Source organism: Nyctereutes procyonoides, unplaced genomic scaffold (assembly GCF_905146905.1).
Source record: "Nyctereutes procyonoides isolate TBG_1078 unplaced genomic scaffold, NYPRO_anot_genome, whole genome shotgun sequence".
Taxonomy (NCBI): Eukaryota; Metazoa; Chordata; class Mammalia; order Carnivora; family Canidae; genus Nyctereutes; species Nyctereutes procyonoides.
The window spans coordinates 29,375,820-29,394,943 of NW_026575020.1; the positions used below are offsets into that span (position 1 = coordinate 29,375,820).

General features: G+C 40.8%; 1 protein-coding gene across 4 annotated transcripts in view; it reads right to left on the bottom strand.

The window, feature by feature from the left end:
* TRPV1 (transient receptor potential cation channel subfamily V member 1) overlaps positions 1-19,124 on the bottom strand; it is a 31,477-nt gene that overhangs the window by 2,192 nt on the left and 10,161 nt on the right. For 2 of the 4 annotated variants that reach the window (XM_055317967.1, XM_055317975.1), the window contains exons 8-15: positions 18,712-18,870; positions 17,380-17,475; positions 15,852-15,922; positions 10,832-10,997; positions 10,327-10,393; positions 7,052-7,374; positions 5,483-5,610; positions 4,824-4,939 (exon numbers count right to left, since the gene is read on the bottom strand). In XM_055317967.1, coding sequence (XP_055173942.1) covers positions 4,824-4,939; positions 5,483-5,610; positions 7,052-7,374; positions 10,327-10,393; positions 10,832-10,997; positions 15,852-15,922; positions 17,380-17,475; positions 18,712-18,870 — 1,126 coding nt within the window. Of the gene's footprint in view, positions 1-1,300; positions 1,381-4,823; positions 4,940-5,482; positions 5,611-7,051; positions 7,375-10,326; positions 10,394-10,831; positions 10,998-15,851; positions 15,923-17,379; positions 17,476-18,711; positions 18,871-19,124 lie in introns of all 4 variants that reach the window. The other 2 variants (XR_008663465.1, XM_055317986.1) reach the window with 2 other exon arrangements.

Genomic DNA, 19,124 nt, shown 5'->3' on the forward strand with positions numbered 1-19,124 from the left:
CAAAGTTGTACAAAAAACAAAATCCTCAGGAAATACTCACTAATTAATTATAAATGTAAAATCATGGAACCTCATGATTAGACATCTCCTACACCAACCCACGTAACATGAATGTGTGTATCTCCTAGTTGGTCAATATACTTATTATTATCACAGTGAATGTGCAATGTTATAAACAGCCAACAATGTCATGCAAACACAATGCAAATCAACTGCAAAGTAAAACAGCAAATCTTTAAATGATGTGAAGTTTCATGAAATCAGTAAGAAAGATGTTAGAAAACTGCTCAAATTATAGGCAAAGCCATCTCTGAGTGGCTCTGTAGCAAAGTTAGACCAGTAAAATTTGAAGAGATAATAAGTATCATGACATGACACAGGAAGTGCTTTCAATGAAAGTCGTGGGAAAATTATAGGATTACAGGAGGCTCTTGATAAAACAGATTTCTACTTCCAGCCCTGATGGAGTATCTAATATTGGGTGACCCACTATGCTCTAAACAACCATAAAACAGGACAAAATACATGCAGTAAATGTTTTCAGGCATAGGACACAGACTAAAAACTGCAATTGCTGACAGAAGTGAAATTCACAAAGTGAGCCCCATGATTGCCCTGATGCTTTGCTTAAGGAAAATTTCTCTGAGTATGCTATAGTAAGCTGGAGTACAAGCAGAGCATGGCAGTGCCTCTGACCTAAGGAAGGAGAGATCAGAATTTTGGGTAGCTGAAACAACTAGAATCTGTGAGACAGGCACAGAAGAGGAAGAAGAAAGTGGGATGGAGGTCTAGAAGTCTCTGGGCTTGGGGCTTGACTGTACTTGCACAATCTGAGACTGCATAAGGCTTATCAGACTGTGACCACTATAGGAATAAAGGTTAGATAGAAACCCTAGAAGCTGAGCAGTACTGAGTGGAGAGACCTCCTTACCTTTTCTCTACTCCAAGGATCAAGCTAAAAATACCAGAAATGCCCTACTTACTCTATGTACCCTATAGTAAGGTCTATGAGGGATCCACCCCAACAAAGCCTAAAATCAAGCCCTGAAAAGATCCTTAGTGGAAACAGGTTAGAGGTTGAGTCCCAAAAGTTTTATGGAATTGGCAAATACTTTGGCATTTCACATATCTACCATAATAAAGTTTAAAACTAAGCCTATACAAGTTTAGAGTGATTAATCAATAATTGAACTGCCAACTAAAAAATTCAATCCAGGATATCTACAACATATTATCCACAATGCCCAGTATACAATTAAAAGTTACTAGACATGCAAAGAAACAGAGAAATGTAACTCACAATAAGAGAGGAGGAAAAGCAGTCAATAGAAACTGTCCCCAAGATGGCCAGATGTTGGATTTAGCAGAAATTTAAATCAGCTATTATCAACATGTTAAAAAAAAAAAGGAAAATAGGATCTTGATGAGAGCACAGCTAGAGAATCTCAGTACAGAAATGAAAACTATAAAAAAATATAGGAATTCAAAAACCAAATAGTATAATACTTGAAATGGAATAGTCACTAGGTGAGCTTAATACTAGTTTGGAGATGTCTAAGGATAGGATCAGTGAACTTGAAGACAAAACAATAAAATTACCAAATTTGAGAAACAGAGAGAAAAAACATCAAGGAAAAATAAACAAAGCCTCAGAAACCTGTGGGACAATATCAAATGATCTAAAATACATGTAGAGGCACTTGGGTGGCTCAGTCAGTTGAGCACCCACCTCTTGATTTTGGCTAAGGTCACAATCTTGGGGTCCTGGGATCAAGCTCTGCATCAGGCTTCATGCTCAGCAGGGAGTCTGCTTGAGGATTTTCTCTCTCTCCTTCTGCCCCTCCCCTGCTTGCTTTCACTCTCTCTCAAATAAACAAATAAAGTTTAAATAAAATAAATTAAATAAAATACATGTGACTGGAGTCCCAAAAAAAGAAGATAGGGAGAATAAAACAAAATATATATAGTTCCCCAATTTGATGAAATGCTGATATACAGATCTAAGAATCTAAGGCAAACCCTAAACAGGATAAAACCAAGAAAATCAAACCTAAGTACATTTTAGTCAGACTGCTGAAAAACAAAAGTGAAGAGAATATTTTGAAAGCAGCCAGAGAAAAAAAGATAAAGTACATACAGGAATTCAAATAAATAGGCACCATTTCATCCATTCAAAAACAATGGCGGCCAGAAGATAATGGGAAAAAATAGTGTTGGAAAATTTTCTTTAAAAGAAAAAAAAAATCTGTTAACCCAGAATTCTTTATTCAGTGAAAATATCCTTCAAATATGAGAATGAAATTTACATTTTCAGGTAAATGGAAGCTGGCATCAAACTGATTGACAGTGATAGAAATTAGATAAGTAGTTACCCAGATGATTGCAAGGAGGCATTAGAGTACTTCGTGGCACAATGGAAATGTTCTATATCTTGAGTGGGGTGGTGGTTGCCTGAGTGCACATTTGCCAAAACTAACCAAACTATACATTTAAAACGTGTACATTTTGTTGTATGTAAATTATACCTCAATAAACTATTAAGTTTATAAAACATAAAAAAATGAGTTTCTCTAAGAAGCAATATCAAATATGAAAGATGCAGTATTATGCTGTCAGGCAGGTTGATCTGAAAAATTGTGCCCCTTCCCCAACCCACCAAAAAAAAAAAAATCCCAAACTGTCAACACCTGATTCATTTTTTGTTCAAGAATTAGTAACATCAGCAAAATGGTAAAGTAGGTCACTCCCAAAACCTAGGCCTCAACAAAAACATCCAAAAAACAGAAAATTTGAAACCAATGTTGTTTCAACTCTGGGAAATAGTCCAACATTTATAGCAACCAAGCAAATGCTGAATCATTTTTAAAAATCAATGTAAAAGTGATAAGGAACTAAAACTATAGAACTCTTACCAAAAAACATAGGAGAAAACTTTCAAGATATTGATTTGGTGATAATTTCTTAAATGTTACAACAAAAGAATAAGCAACAAAAGGAAAGAATAGATAAATTGAGCTTCATCAAAATAAAAACTTTCACATCAAAGGACAAGTCACAGAATAGAAGAAAACACTGGCAGATGATATACCTGATAAAGGATTAATATCCAGAATGTATAAAGAACTTTTATAACTCAACAACAGGAACAAAACAAATATTTAAATGAGCAGAGAGCTCAAATAGGCATTTCTCCAAGGAATATTTATAATGACAAATGAGCATATGAAAAAATGTTCAAAATCATTACTCATTAGGGAAATGAAAATCAAAAACACAATGAGATACTGATTCACATCCATTAGGATGGCTAAAACAACTACCACCACTGCAACAAAAACCCAGAAAATAGCAAGTGTTGGTGAGGATGTGGAACCCTCAAACCCAGAAAATAGCAAGTGTTGGTGAGGATGTGGAACCCTCATGTATTGCTGGTGGGAATATGCAGTAATGTAGCTGCTAGAAAACAGTTTGGCAGTTCCTTAAAAAGTTAAAAATAGAATTGCCATATGACTCAGCAGTTTCATTTCTATCCCAAAAAACTGAAGAAGGGCACTTGGGTGGCTCAGTCAGGTAAATATCTGACTCTTGATTTCAGCTCAGGTCATGACATCAGGGTCATGAGATTGAGCCCCACACTGTCAGGCTCCATGCTGGGTGTAGAACCTGCTTAAGATTTTCTCCCTCTGCCCCACCTCAACTCTGCCTCTCTATGAATAAATAAATAGTTTAAAAAAGAACTGAAGGAAAAAAGTCAAACAGAATCTTGTACATCAATGTTTATAGCATTATTCATAATACCCAAAAAGGTGGACACAATCCTAATGTTGATTGAACAGATGAAATGGATAAATAAAATATGATATATACCTACAATGGAATATTTTTGAGCCAGACATAAAAGGTGTGTTCCATTTATGTGAGGTATTTATCCTAGGCAAACTCACAGAGACAGAAAGTAGAATAGAAGTTACCAGAGGCTGGAGGAGGGAGAAATAGGAGTAATTGTTCAATAGGTACAGAATTTCTGTTTGAAATATTGAAAATGTTTTGGAAATAGTAGCGAAGTTTGCATAGTATTGTGGATGTAATTAATACCAATGAATTGTACACTTAAAAATGGTTAAAATGGCAACTTTTGTATTATATATATTTTAGCACCATTTTCTAAAAGCTAAAAAGAAATAATAGTGCAGAATTATAATTACAACTCAAAATGTATTCAATTCAAACTAGGTTTGCTTCATTTTTAAGTAAATGTTCTCAATTAGACCTTTAATTTAACATATACTACTAGATGTTTACCATTAACTAATAAAGGACCTTTTTTCTGGTAGCGATTTTCTGCAGAGCATTTCTGCTTTATGATATACTCGTTACTCTTCCCATTCTTCCTCTGCCAGCTGGATGCATTCATGAAGGTGAGATTTTGCCAATACCTGCTTGTGTCCATAAGCCTCACAGAGCTGAATGTAGACACTGAGTATGAGGAATGGGAAGAGGAGACAGGGCAGCCCACAATGAGGCCAGCTGTCTCAGATGGCTGTGTATGAGATGGACTGCTTCCACTGGGGCACTTGAGGACAGATGCCTGGACCAGGGTGCTGGCGGAGCTGGTGAACATGGGCATGTGGGTCAGTCAGCTGTACAGAAATGTGTGAGAGTACACAAGAGTGCCTGTGATTGAGTATGTGCAGGTGGTTGGCCCTCTTCCAGCATCCAGGCTGTGGGGTGAAGAGGTCCAGCAAGGAGCAAGGAATCCCAAGGCTTTACCTGCCCAACATCAGGCCACCTCCATGCCACATCACCCTTCCCTCACACCTCACCTCTGCCTGACCGCAGGGAGAAGCTCAGGGTGCGCTTGATGCCCTCACAGTTCCCGGGGTCTTCATTGATGATACCTACATTGGTGTTCCAAGTGGTCCAGTTGACCTCATCCACCCTGCAGGGCAAGGAGACAAGGGAGCTGATGGCCTAAAAGCCATGCCTAGCTTCCCACATTGCCACAAGTCAATCCCAAAAAGCCCATAGACCAGGATGGGGAGACATAGCTGATGGAGGGTTGTAAGGGTCCTGCATTTTGGACACCACCCTCAAAGCTGTGTTCTCTGACCACATCATAAGGCCCAGGGACTTTAAATGCTGTATCCTTGGTTCTGACCCTGATCACTAGATGACCCCTTTTGGACACCTCATTTTCCAATAGGTTTCCTATGCCCACATTAAGTCCTTGATGCCTGCAGCTGAGCCTCAGGGTAGCCCCTGTACCTACCTACAGCTGCCTTGGGAGAGTCCCCTATGTTCATGACTCATCCCAGGAGGCCCTTAGGCAGGTTTCTGTATCCACAGCTAACTCCAGGTGAGTTCCCTATGCCCACAAAGTCCCAGAATGTCCTCTGTACCCATAGCTGGCTCTGGGTAGATCCCTGATACCTACAGCTAAGCTCCTGAGCTCCCTTAGTTTGATTTCCTGCCTGGGCATTACCTGAAACACCACCTGTAGTCATCCTTGCCGTCAGGTGTATACCCCACCTGCAACAGCTTGCCTGAGCGGAAGGCCTTCCTCATACACTTAAGGAAGCTCTTCTCCGTGTCCAGGATGGTGATAGCTCTCTGTGAGAGGGCAGAGAGACAGAGGGCTTAGCCAGGGGCTGCCCTTGGCTGCCAGCAGGGCTTCCAAGATCAGCCTCTCCAGAGTTTCTCCCAGCCCCAGTGCCCCCAAGCTGGACCTCTAGCACCTTCTACATCAGGCTTGTTTCCCAGCAAGTACACTGTAGCCCAGCAGGTATACACTCCAAGCTCAGCCCATCCAGCCCAGACCTGCCCAGGCACTGCTGGTGCCTGCCAGGTTGGGTTGGGGCAGGGCCTCCCATGAGTGATGTGGAGTGTCCAGCCCCAGACTCTTCCCTGAAGTGCCCACAGAGGGGCAGATAGTATAGTTGTTAAGAGCAGGATCACAAATGGGACTACTTGGCTTGAATCCTGATTGTGCTACTTCCTGCAGATAGTCCCCAACTTAAAATGGTTCAACTTAATGATTTTCAATTTTACGATCATGCAAAAGTAATATGGGTTCAGCAGAAACCATACTTCAAGATTCGAGTGTGGATCTTTTCTCAGGCTAGCAAAATATGGTACAATCCTATTGCATGACTGGACTGGGAACTCCCAGTTCAGTCATGCGATCACAAGGTTCAACAACCAGTACACTTAGAACCACTCTGTACCCATACAACCATTCTGTTTTTCACTTTTATTATAGTATTCAACACATTTCTTGAGATATCCAATACCTTATTATAAATAGGCTTTGTGTTAGATGATTTTGCCTAACTGTAGGCTAATGTTAATATTCTAAGCACATTTAAAGTAGGCTGGGCTATGCTGTGATATTCAGGAGGTTCAGTGTATTGAATATATTTTTAAATTACAGTGGTTTATTGGGATCTAATCCCACTGTAAGTTGAGGAAGATCTGTAGTTAACTTGAACATGGATACCTAACTTCTCTACACATCAGTGCCTTTATTTAAAAAATGAGAATAGTAACTGTAGCCACTTGATAGTATTGTTGTGAGAATTAAATGAGAGCATTAAAACACTTAGAACAATACCGCGTATAGAGTTAATGTTACTTAATAAGAATGATAATTTTATTACTGTGCTAGTAATAAAAGGTAGATGTGGACTAGATGGCTAAAAATGCAGCTGTTAGGGCTCATCCCATTTTAGCTTCTCCCCTAAGTCTGGTTTCTGATGTCCATTCTAGACCAAGCTCCTGTGAGGTGGGTACCACATGGGGCTGAGCCCTCCGTCTCCTGCCCCTGGGGACTGCCCAGCCACAGGAAACACAATGTCTATGAACACTAATTGATGATGCTTGGGAGGGAAACACTGCAGGAGAGGTCAGAAGAAAGTCAACTAGGGGAGATGCTGCTGCTTGATCCCCCAGGACTGACTGTGCTCTCTGCCCTTCCTCAAACCCTATAGGGTTTCATATACCCAGCTGTGTTAAGCAGCAGACACAGCAGTTGACACCCTCTTGCTACACTTACCTGTAGCTTCCATATGTTCTTGCTCTCCTGTGCGATCTTGTTGACAGTCTCACCCATGAGGGCAATGAGCATGTTGAGTAGAAGGATATAGGTGAGAATCACGTAGGCCAGCAATAAGATGATGAAGACAGCCTTGAAGTCATAGTTCTCGGTGAACTCCAGGTCGCCCATACCGATGGTAAACTTGAAGAGCTCCAGACACGTGGAGTACAGGCTATTGTAGGAGCTGTCAGGTGGCCGGCAGCCAGGCCCTCGCCACCTATGCAATGTGGACTCAGTCGGCACAGAGTTATTCTTCCCATCCTCAATCAGTGTCACCACCGCTATAGGGCATGGGGAGGGACAAGTGCAGCTGGATGGAAGCCAAGACAGATCCCCCAGCAGACACACCACCATATCCCTTGATGGGTCTCCAGCAGGGATGCTGCTTGGCCATATGGCATCTTTGTGTGAATTTAGAAAGAGAAAAACAGCTCTCTTCTCCAGAACTATCAGGAAATTGCCATATTATAGTTGACCTTTGAACAACATGGGTTTGAAATGCATGAGTCCACTTATACACAGGTTTTATTCAAAAAATACCATATAGTATTTTTGATTCAAAAAAATACCGTAACTATTTTCTGTATGATTTTATTAATAACATTTTCTCTAGCTTACTTTATTATAAGAATACAGTATATAATACACCTAACATATAAAAACATGTGTTAATCAACTGTTTATATTCTTGGTAAGGCTTCTGATCAACCATGGGCTATTACTAAACTTTTGGGGGAGTCAAAAGTTATTTACAGATTTTTGATTGTGCAAGAGATTGATGTTCCTAATCTCCATGGTGTTCAAGGGACAACTATACTGTTTTGTTACAATAAGAACTTTATTGTAATCTGCTAGGAAAAAACTGTTAAAATAAATATGCAAATCTATATATACAATGTGAATAGAGTCACCTTTGTGCAGCACATGACCTGCCTAACTTTATATATCAGTCCTGAATCCACACCCAGCTTCTCAATCATAATCTGACTGTGCCCCTTAGAAGGTGACCCAGAGTCAGCCCCATTCTAGAACGATGGGGACTAAGCAGTTCAGAACAGAATGGCCTCTTTCTGTGTGCTACACTTTTCTTTGGGAAATATAATCTGGGGCCTAAGAGCTTTCATAGCAGTTATGCCCCACGGTTACTTCATATCCAGTATCCATTAACCTACATGCCAAGTCCCTTCCGTGGGTACTGATAGACCAAAGCCTTCAGACCAGGTGCCAGAGCCCACGCACATCTCTATCAGTCAAAGCTGTCCATAACTCTGAGACAGAGATTCCAAAACAGGCTGTGGGGTGGGGATAGGGGAGGGTCTATGTGAACCATGTAAGTGCAGGACTCAGATGAGGATCAAAGCAGAACCAGGTGCCCAGAAATGCTGTGAATATGTCAGAAGGACACAGGAGCCAGCTTGAAGAGGCTCCCAAAGATGATTATTCAGACAATCTCAGCATCAAGATAGATGGTGATGGTAAAAATTACAACCTATTTAACAAAGTAAGAATCCATGAAAAATGAAACAAAACCAGAAAAGAATCTGTGAGGGCATGATGAAATAAATAACAAATGCATGTAGAATGGAAAACTCTTCCCTACAACAGAATGACAGCTAATAAATGTAGAAGGAATGACAGAGTTAGAAAATCATCATCTGGCAACCATTAGAATTAAGTGATTCAGGTGAGAATCATCAGTGGATTCTAACACTACCAGTTAAAAGTCTGATGAGAAACAGGATATCTACCTAGTCCCAAAGCACCTCCTTACAAATTACTTATTGATTCCCAAGGGAAAGATAATTACTTTACAGGAATCTAGCAGACCCATCAAAACCAAGTAATTAAACGTAACGTCACTAGAGATGGGCTAAACAAATGTGGGACTCCTGATACAATGCACTGAGGAAGACACATATTCCTTGATATTCGAATAAAAAATGCACAACTGAATCTAATTGTGAGGAAGCATCAGACAAACCCAAATTGAGAAACACTGTAAAAACTAGCTTTTACTTATCAAAAATCTAAGGTCACAAAAGACAAGGAAAGACTGAGGAGCCACTTCAGATTAAAGGTAACTAAAGAGACATGACAACTGAATGTAGTGCATGATCTGGAATTTTCACTTCTGTAAAGGATATTATTAGCACAATTGGTGAAATTTGAATAAGGCTGGTAGATTAGTTTATACTATTGTACTGATGTTTGTTTCCTTATTTTGATCATTATACATTGTTTATGTAAGAAAATCTTACTGTTTTTAGGAAATGCAGGCTTTATCCAATAGTAAAGGGCTGATCATGTCCGCAGCTCAGTATTTTTTTTTTTTTTAGCGTGGTGGTGGTGATGGTGTGTGTACATGTGTGTGCATGTGTACCAGAGAGAGGAAGTAATTTTTAAATGTAAAATTTGGGGAACTGGGTAGTAAGTACAGAAAAGTGATTTGTACTATTCTTGCAACTTTTGTGAAAATATGAAATAATGTCAAAATAAAAAGTTAAAAGGGAAACTTGGATGGCTCAGTCAATTAAGTGCCAATTCTTGATTTCTGCTCAAGTCACAATCTGAGGATCATGAGGTCAAGCTCTGTGCTGGACATAAAACCTGCTTAAGATTCTCTCTCTCAAATGAGTGGGAAATATCAGTGAGGGTAACAGAACATGAGAGACTCCTAACTCTGGGAAACAAACAAGGGGTGGTGGAAAGGGAGGTGGAAGGAGGGTTGGGGTGACTGGGTGACAGGCACTGAGGGGGGCACTTGACGGGATGAGCACTGGGTGTTATGCTATATGTTGGCAAATCGAACTCCAATAAAAAAGTATATACGAAAAAAATATTCTCTCTCTCCCTTTCCCTCTGCCCCTCCCCTGGTCATTCTCTCTCTCTCTCTCTCTCTCTCTCTGTCTAAAATAAAATAAAATAAAATAAAATAAAATAAAATAAAATAAAATAAAATAAAATAAAATAAAATAAAATATTAAAAAAAACTAAGCCAAAATGTAGCTATACTATAGGCAAGCAGAACTTCATACCTCTAAAATTGCTTACAATATTTTATGAATTGCATTTCCAGGTTCTCCTGACCATTTCTGTGTTCTCTATTTTCCAGCTCTGTCACTTGCAGATACATAATCCCAGGGGGCCTCTCCCCACCCAGCCCCTGCAGAGTCCTCAGGAAACTGAGGTGAATAGGAGCTCTGCCCACCACCAGCCCTGAGCAAGCACATTACCTGTGGAAAACCCGAACAAGAAAACAAGGTAGACAAACATGAAGCGACACAAGTCTCTCAGGATCATCTGCAGGAGAGAGCAGACTTGTCAGAACCAAGTCCAGTCCTAGGCAAGGCCAAGGGGAGGGTCAGGACTATGTAATCCTGGTTGTTTATCTTGAGCCCAAGTGAACTAGAGAACATGCAGGAGGGTTTGGTTTGGTGGTTCTCAGTTCTGGTGTCATCAGGAAATCATCTACAGCTCCCCACTCCTTGGCCTTTGTTCTAGTGGGAGAGGGGTCCTGGTATATAGAGGAGTCAGGTTTCAAAGGAGCCCCCAAACCTGGGTCAGGGCCAGGTTGCCTGATTCTTGAGGAAATAGCTGGGAAATTGGGTCCTGAGCTAAACCAGAACCTTCTCAGATATTGTAATATCCACAGAGGGTGGACAGAGTTTGTAGACAATGTCCCACATGCCCATGGTAAAAACTGGCTCTGTGGAGAACTACCTGGACACCGGCACCCACCTTCTCAATCATAACAGCATAGATGCCCATCTGCTGGAAGCCGCGGGTGTAGTAGAGCATGTTGGTCCAGCCCATGGCCAGGGAGAACACCATAGAGGCCACGTACTCCTTGTGGTGGCAGAAGTACAGCACCACGGTCCCCAGCATGAACAGTGACTGCACAAAACTGAAGGTGGAGGGATAGGAAGCTTCATCTACAAGCACCGAGGAGGCCTGATCCCTCAGAAGCACAGACCACAGGCTGTGGCACAAGCTAGGGTTGGTTGTCCTGTCTCCTTTAGCCCATGATTCTCAGTAGGAACAACATCTTCTCCAAGAGGGCAAAACTTGGTTAGGGAGTGCAGAATCTTATTCTCTTTTTGTAGAAAGCACAAATATTAATACAGTACATAGACAACTATACTGTATATTTGTGGTATTAGATTTCATGAAAGGGGCAATTAGGAAAAAACATCTAAAAAGGCAATAATGAAGAAAGAATAAGAAACAATTCTTAGCAGTGAGAAAGGACAGGCCATGGTCTCCTGAAAAATCACAGGTAGAGTCTGCTGGTCACACCCTCAAACTCAGAAGCAGAGCCAGGCAAGATGTCCTTCAGCAAGTTGGTCTGGTGGGGGTTGCCCAGGTAGGATCCATGGATAAGACAGAGTAAATCTGATGATCCTATGGCAGAGTCTGCCTAGTGGTACCTTCACATATTCATCCCAGGTCTCCCTGTTCATCATGGCCTCCTCCTGAAAGTTCCCCCACCTACATTTATACTGTAGACTACACCAACCACCTCAATTCCCATTTATGTGAGAGAAGCCACCAAAAAACTACCACTGTGCTGATGTGAGTCAGGAAACTGGTGTCAGGAGACTGTCTCATCAATTGGAATTCTGCTGCAAAAGAAAACTATTTCCCTGTATTTGCAGGACCTTGACCAAAATAATAACTAACCCTCATTGAAACAGGTAAAGAGTTGTCCTGGGTGGTAAATGGAGCCCCCACATATGAATTTGGGGAGCAGTGGACAAATGAAAACTGACTTAGCAGACCCAACAAAACCAAATCCAAATCTATAGTGGGGGAAGCTGAGAATCAACTGATTTAATCAAGGAATCTCAAAAGGCTTAGGGACCTCTGGAGAATAGATGAAGAGACCTAAAATAAAGAAGGGGGGAGGTTTGTCTCTGAAGAAGATAAAAGAAGACTGTTGAACCCATTTTCATCAGACAGTGAAAACACTGGCATTTTACCAAAAGCAGGAGACAATATGATTTTTATATTATATAGATTACAGAAAGCCCTCTATTCTACTCAGTTCTCAGAACTGTGGCACCAGATTTCTTCCCTCCAGGTAGAAGATTAAAGAGATGCAATTGACTAACTAGATATTCCCCAATAACATGAGAGACTTGTAACTCTGGGAAATGAACTAGGGGGGTGAAAGGGAAGGTGGGCGGGGGGTGGGGGTGACTGTGTGATGGGCACTGAGGGGGGTACTTGATGGGATGAGCACTGGGTGTTATTCTATATGGTGGCAAACTGAACACCAATAAAAAATAAATTTATATTTTAAAAAAGATATTCCCCAATAAATAGCTTACCTAGATTAATTTAGAGTGTAGCTCAAAATTGATAAGCCCCATTCATACATTGAGAGCTTCCAACGAGTTTTTCAGTTTTCCACTCTTACTCATGACCAAATATCAAAAATCTCCAGATATCCTCGAACATGAAAGATAGGGCAAAACAAGAAAATGGGAAACAACAACTTGGAGAAAATAAAACCTATGCAAAAAGAAGAAAAATTTACCAAAAGCTGTTTCAACAGTCTTAGAAAGACAAAAGAAGATATTCATCAATGAAATAAGAGTAAAATGCTTAGAAACAAGAATGGAATGCTCCTTAGAAATAAAGAACAAAGAATTTTTAAAAAGAGCATTTAGAAATTAAAAACTTTATATAAAAATAATAAACTCAATGGAAGGATTGGTAATTAAAGTTGATTTGAACCTCCCAGAAAAAAAAAGCCAAAGATAAAGAGATAAAACACAAGTGAGAAAATATAAGAACTGGTTCAGACTAGGTCAGGAGGTTCAATATACATATCAAAGGGTTCCAGGAGAGAGATCAAGAAATAAAAGACATAAATTTCCAGACTGAAAGAGCGCACTATGTGTCCAGAACATTGAGTAAAAAAATCCACATCAAGACACACCTTTAAGTTTCAGAACACTAGAAACAAACAGAAGATACTAAAGATCTACAAAGGGAAAAACCAAGCCAGATCTTAAAAGATGATCTAGAATCAGAATGGTTTTGAACTTGTCATCTATAATACTTGAAGAAAGGAAACAATGGAAAAATATCTTCAAATTTTTAGAAGAATTTTATACCCAACCAAGCTAGCAATCAAACATGAAGGTATAATAGAATATTTTCAGACGTGCCAGATTTAAAATTAATTTTATTCCCTTCCTCCCTATTATGTGTCTTCTCTCTTTGGCTTAGGATGCCTTCTCCCAAAACAAGGGAGTTAATCAGTAAAGAGGAAGACATAGAGTTCAGATCAGGAGAGAAGTGAAAGGGATCTCGAGGTGCTAGTGAACGGTAAACACCTTGGATGTACATGTGGGAGCAATGGGACTCAAGAACCAGGTATGATGAAAGCTGTCATCACTGTGCTCTCCATCATGAGACCATCTTTTTCACCAGAGGACAATATAAAGGATGTGCTCAAATAAAACAAGGAAATCAAGAAAGAGACAGGAAGTTTAACCCAGGAGGATAGCAGTAAGCATCCCAAGGCTGGTGGCAAAGAGGAGTCCCAGGATGACAGCTAAGCAGCAGGCCCAGAGAGAAACCATCCCAATTAGAAAGAGAGGACAACACTCTGGGAGGAATTTCTTCAAGAAAAAAAAAAGGAGCAAGGGGTTCCAATTACATAATTTATGTGACCAATTTTGAGAAAAATTGTACTGAGAGGCTTCAAGATGTGTGGGATAAGTTAATAGTTGATACAAAGAAAACTAAACAAGTGAAAACAAGACAGTTACCAACTTTAGGAGAAATGGGGAAAAGGGTATGGTATATTCTGAAGCTCAACTGTGAATACTACTTGTAGAAATATAATAACATAAATTACTCAATACCCAGTAAAACAAAAATTACTAAAAACCATATTGGACAGCTAGATGAATGGAAGCAAAAGGCAAGGAAGTATAAGGATGCTAAATCCTCATCTACTGAGTGAGTAAACTTCAGAAAAAAGAGTTACAAGAATGAAAAGTGATTGTCTCTGGGAATGAGGAATGCAAGGAATGGGAAGAGTTAAGATGAGGAACTCATACACTGGCTGTAAGCTTTTCAGTACTCTTCAATGTTTCCCTATGTGCTACCCTACGTGGGTAGCTTTGAAAAAATAAAATAAAATTCTAACCTGCCTACAAATGATCTTCTTCAGAGTAGAATCAAAGTTATTGGCACAATCCTATGTACAACAATATTGCTTCCCCTAGTAAAGCAAACCAGCATTGCACTAACCACCCTGCCCTTTTGGGTTAAGATGTGAGTATCTCAGAGAAAGATAAGTACCATATGATTTTTCTCATATGTGGAATTAAAGGAACAAAATAGATGAACATAGGGGAAGGGAAGGAAAAATAAAATAAGATGAAATCAGAGAGGAAGACAAACCATAAGAAACTCTTAACTATAGGAAACAAACTGAGGGTTGCTGGAGGAGAGGTAAAGGGATGGGGTAATTGGGTGATGGGCATTAAGGAGGGCATTTGATCTAATGAGCACTGAGTGCTATATGCAACTGATGAATCACTAAATTCTACTGAAGCTAATAAAAAACAAAACAAAAATGTAAGCATCTCAAGATTATGGTAAAATGATGGGGTTTGTGAGTCCTAGGGACAAGCTAGCAACAACTGGATGAGAAATCAACTTCTTGCATTTGCAGAATAAAGGAATTATTGCATTATCAGGAATAAAGGAATATTGTATTATCAGGAATAAAGAGAGAGGCCTCAGGAATGAGGAAAAATGGGGTGCCTGGGTGGTCAACAGTTGAGCATCTGCCTTTGGCTCAGGGTGTGGTCCTGGGGTCCCGGGATCAAGTCCCACGTTGGGCTCCCTGTGGGAAGCTTGCTTCTCCTTCTGCCTGTGTCTCTGCCTCTTTCTCTGTGTCTCTCATGGATAGATAAATACAACATCTTATAAAAGGGGGGGCTGGAGATCAGAGTAAAGTCCATAGAAGAGATCCCAGGAGATGAACCCATCCCCTTCTGAAGGCACTTTTTGTATCCTGGGTCCTCCAAGGAAACTTCATAAGGTTCCAGCTTATTTTGTGAAGGAAAGAGGTTCTCAGTGACATCCATATTGTTTAATAGCTATGCTTTTGCTTATCTGTCTCCCCCTAAAGCAGCGTACCTCCCCAAGTGGAGGGCATTTGGCAATATCTGGATACAGGCAATATTTGGCTGTCAGGGACAGGGAGAGTTCTACTGGCATCTGGGATGGAGAGGCCAGGGATGCTGCTAAACATTCTAAAATGCATAGGACAGCCCCCACGATAAAGAATCATCTAGTCCAAAATTACCATAGTGCTGAGGCTGAGAAACCCTGTTCTAAAGATTGGAAATTCCTTGAAGACAGGAATCATATCTAGTTCATCTCAGTATCCCAGTGCCAACTCAGTGAATGCCAAATGGTTAGATGAGTGGATGAAAGAAAATGAACAAGGCTTTTCAGGCTATAACTCAGAATGTAAAGCACATGAACTCATGTCTGTCATTCACTGGCACCTGATACATAGCTGATATAGGGTAGAGCCTCAGTATTCACCAGTCAACACACATTTACTGAGGGCCTTCCATCATTCATCCAACATGTTTGCGAGGTCCTACTATGTTCCAAGTTCAGCATATATGAAAGGATGGGTGAGAACTGATGGCTATAATCTTAGGACTGGGCCAAAAGATGCTGTCTGCTATTGAGGCATAAGAGTCAAAGTGTCACTTACAAAAGCATCTCACTGTAGCTGTCCACAAACAAGGTCTTCAGCGATGGCCGCCTCTGCAGGAAATATTGAATCTGCGGGTAAATAGAGAGTGTAAGATCCCCCGAAAGTCTAAATGGTGAGCATTTGCAATGTTTCCTTAATGGCCTACAATGGAACACAGGAGTGCATCAAAGCAGAGATTCTGAAGAGGGGAGGACAGTGAGGCTAATGGGGTAATGTCATGTAACTCAGGAGAGATATTTTAAAATAGAGAGTGGAATTACAACTATACCTATAAATAAAGACAGGAGGGAAATTCACCAAAATATCATTAATTGCTGCATTTGAATAATGAGATTGAGAGTTTTTTCTTCTTTTTAATATGTGCATTTTTCCTAATTTTCTTTAATAACTATGCATTATGGTAAAAATTCTTTAATCAGCTTCCATTGAACTATGTCACCAAGATAGCCAATGCTCTCCACTCCCTAAAAACATTCCAACTGATGCCCACAATGAGTGCTGGTGGCTAGGAGATCCTTTCCAAGACACACCCAAATGCTCTACTTCTTCCCCTCAGGTTAATACTAGTTGCCAAGAGAGCTTTTTGTCCACTGCACTTGCTACTGTGGCTTTGTATTTTAGTATAATATAAAATATGAGTACAAAATAACAACAGTAGTTTCTGTGAAGACAGAGTGATTTGGAAAGACTCCTTAATGGTGAATCACTAAGAAAAATTTGGTGTACCTTAGATCAAAAAGATTACAGGGGAAAAAAATCACAATAATCTCCAATCATTTATAACAGTGTAACGTGTAACAGTGGCCCTAATTTCAAAGAAAAGACTATTCACATGTTAGAATTGCTAAGGAATATGCACGTATCTTCAGGCAAAATAAACTGATGCCAGTATATGTGTAGATTTCTTTCATTATTTTGAACTTTACATATTGTTTTGATTAATTGGATAACTACCTGTCATGATCCTGTCACTTAAGAGCTGACAACTACAGTTGACCCTTGAACAACATGGTTTTGAACTGCTAAGGACACTTATATGCACTTTTTTTTCAATAAATATAGTATAGTGCTATAAATCTATTTTCTCTTATGATTTTAATAACATTTTCTTTTCACTAGCTTCTTTAATTGTAAGAATATAATATATAACATATCATACAAAATATGTGTTAACTGACTATATTACTGGTAAGGTTTCTAGTCAACTGTGGGCTATTAGTATTAAATTGGGGGGAGGTCAAAAGTTATATGCAGATTTTTTATCGTGGGGAGAGTTGAACCCCTGCAATGTTCAAGGGTCAACTGTGCATTCAATGAGGAGTCCTGACTATCTTCCAACAAGACTACCCTGGGCCTGCAGGAATCCATGGGGTAGACCCTCAGTCCCCAGTCATAAATGCCTGGACAGCTCTCATTTTCACCTGTGTATCTCTCTCATGAATTAAAGAGTGAGTGAGCAACAAGTGAGTCTCTTGGCTTTTTGCTTTGGTGATAATGGAAATTCAGTGTGGGAAGGAATGCTTACCCCTCGGAAAAAAAAGTAGACTCCCCCTAATACAGAAAGAATCTCGCCGGTGACTCGGAAATAGTCTCCAACAGTGTGTTTCAGCTTATAGGGAGGCTGCAAGGTGCAGAGAAGTTAGAGACTCCATTCACTCATTCATTTACTCAACAAACATTTACCAAGCCCTGTGATTAAGAGTCAGCACCTGCCCAAGAGGCTAGCCTTGTTCAAGAGATAGGCATAATTAAAGACAGTGCATCATTGGGGACACCTGCAAGGAGGCCCCTCTGTGGGACCTGATTCCCAAAGTGGTAGCCTCTAGGTGCCAAGCAGACTATCCTTACAGTGCTGTGTTGTCTCCCAGACAATATCCGGGCTCAGAAGAGCCCGGAGCTCTTCTGAGAAGAGGCTGATGGCAGAGGTGGAAACAGTCTTATAGACCCAATGCCATATGCTTCCTGCTTCTCCCACAGCCAGGGTGAACCCCTGTCAAAGTTTTCCATTGATGGTGGAAGATGAGATGTCCCATATACATGTCATCCTTGTGTCTCAGACACTTTTCTAGGGCAAGTTTCCTTTCTGCTTGTCACTGATGTTTTAAACGCTGCTTCGCTAGCTTGTCTTAATCAGTGTGTTTCTCTTTCCTCATAAAATGAAATTATTAAGAGGCCTTATGAGGTCAAGAGAAGTCAGGTTTCACCTAACTGGGAAGTGGAATTTTAAATCAATTTTATAAGCAAGAAGCCCTGTGTATAAAGGCAGCAAATTAAGTGCTTGGGTATTGAATGGAAAGGAGTCAATTCAGTAACTCAAAGGAGTCCATGGCTCCTGGCAGAGGAAGAAGTCTGGTCTTAGGCTGATTTGATGGATGGCCCAGGACCTGGCACAGAAGATGTGCTCAAAAGTATATGTCCAGGGAATGAACAATGAGCAAGTGAGTGAACAAAAGTGGGCAGGTCAGTGGGATGGCAATGGGCTCAGGGCTCATGCCAGCCTATGACCTTGCAGACAGCCAACTCAGGGAAGAGTTGCTTCTGGAGCCCTAATTCTTTCATCTTTCTAATCTCTTATCCCTCCTCTGCCACTAGGGACCTCGGAGACCATCCATTCAGCCTCAGCCAACCAGGACACTAAAGGAGGGACTGAGAAGGGGGAGGGGAGTGTTGCCAGGACAGCCTGAGAGATGAAGGGCTGAGCACAGGGACATAAGGAGCTCCAGATGATCCTTCCATCTTTCCAGCATGCTAGGAAGGAGTCCAGGGTCTGGCCTGGGCCTGGGTCATAGGGGGGTCTTATAAGAATGCCCATCTCTCTCCCCACTCCCTTGTCTTGAGGCTGAGCCTCAGGCCGCACCAAGCCATCCACAGGCCTGTAGTAGGCTGCTGTAGTGAAGATGATCATATACAAGCAGTAGACGAAGAAGTTGAAGTAGAAGATGCGCTTGACAAATCTGTCCCACTTATCCTGCAGGAGTCGGTTCAGTGGTTCCACCAAAAGCATGTCATGGCGATTCTAAGGGGAGCAGAAAGAGGTGAGGCTCACTCCCCAGCCAGATACCACAAAAATCTCATATCCAAGGGACTTCCGTTAAAGTTCCAGTATCCCTAAGATGGATGAGCCAAAATCAGGTCATCCTAACCTTTGTAGGCCATTGAGCCCAACCCCCAGCCCAAGCTTAAGTTTCCTCAACAAGGTCCCTGTTCAGTGTTTTCTTCAATATCTTTGGGGATAGGAAATTCCTTGCTGACTCGAGCAGCCTGCAGAGA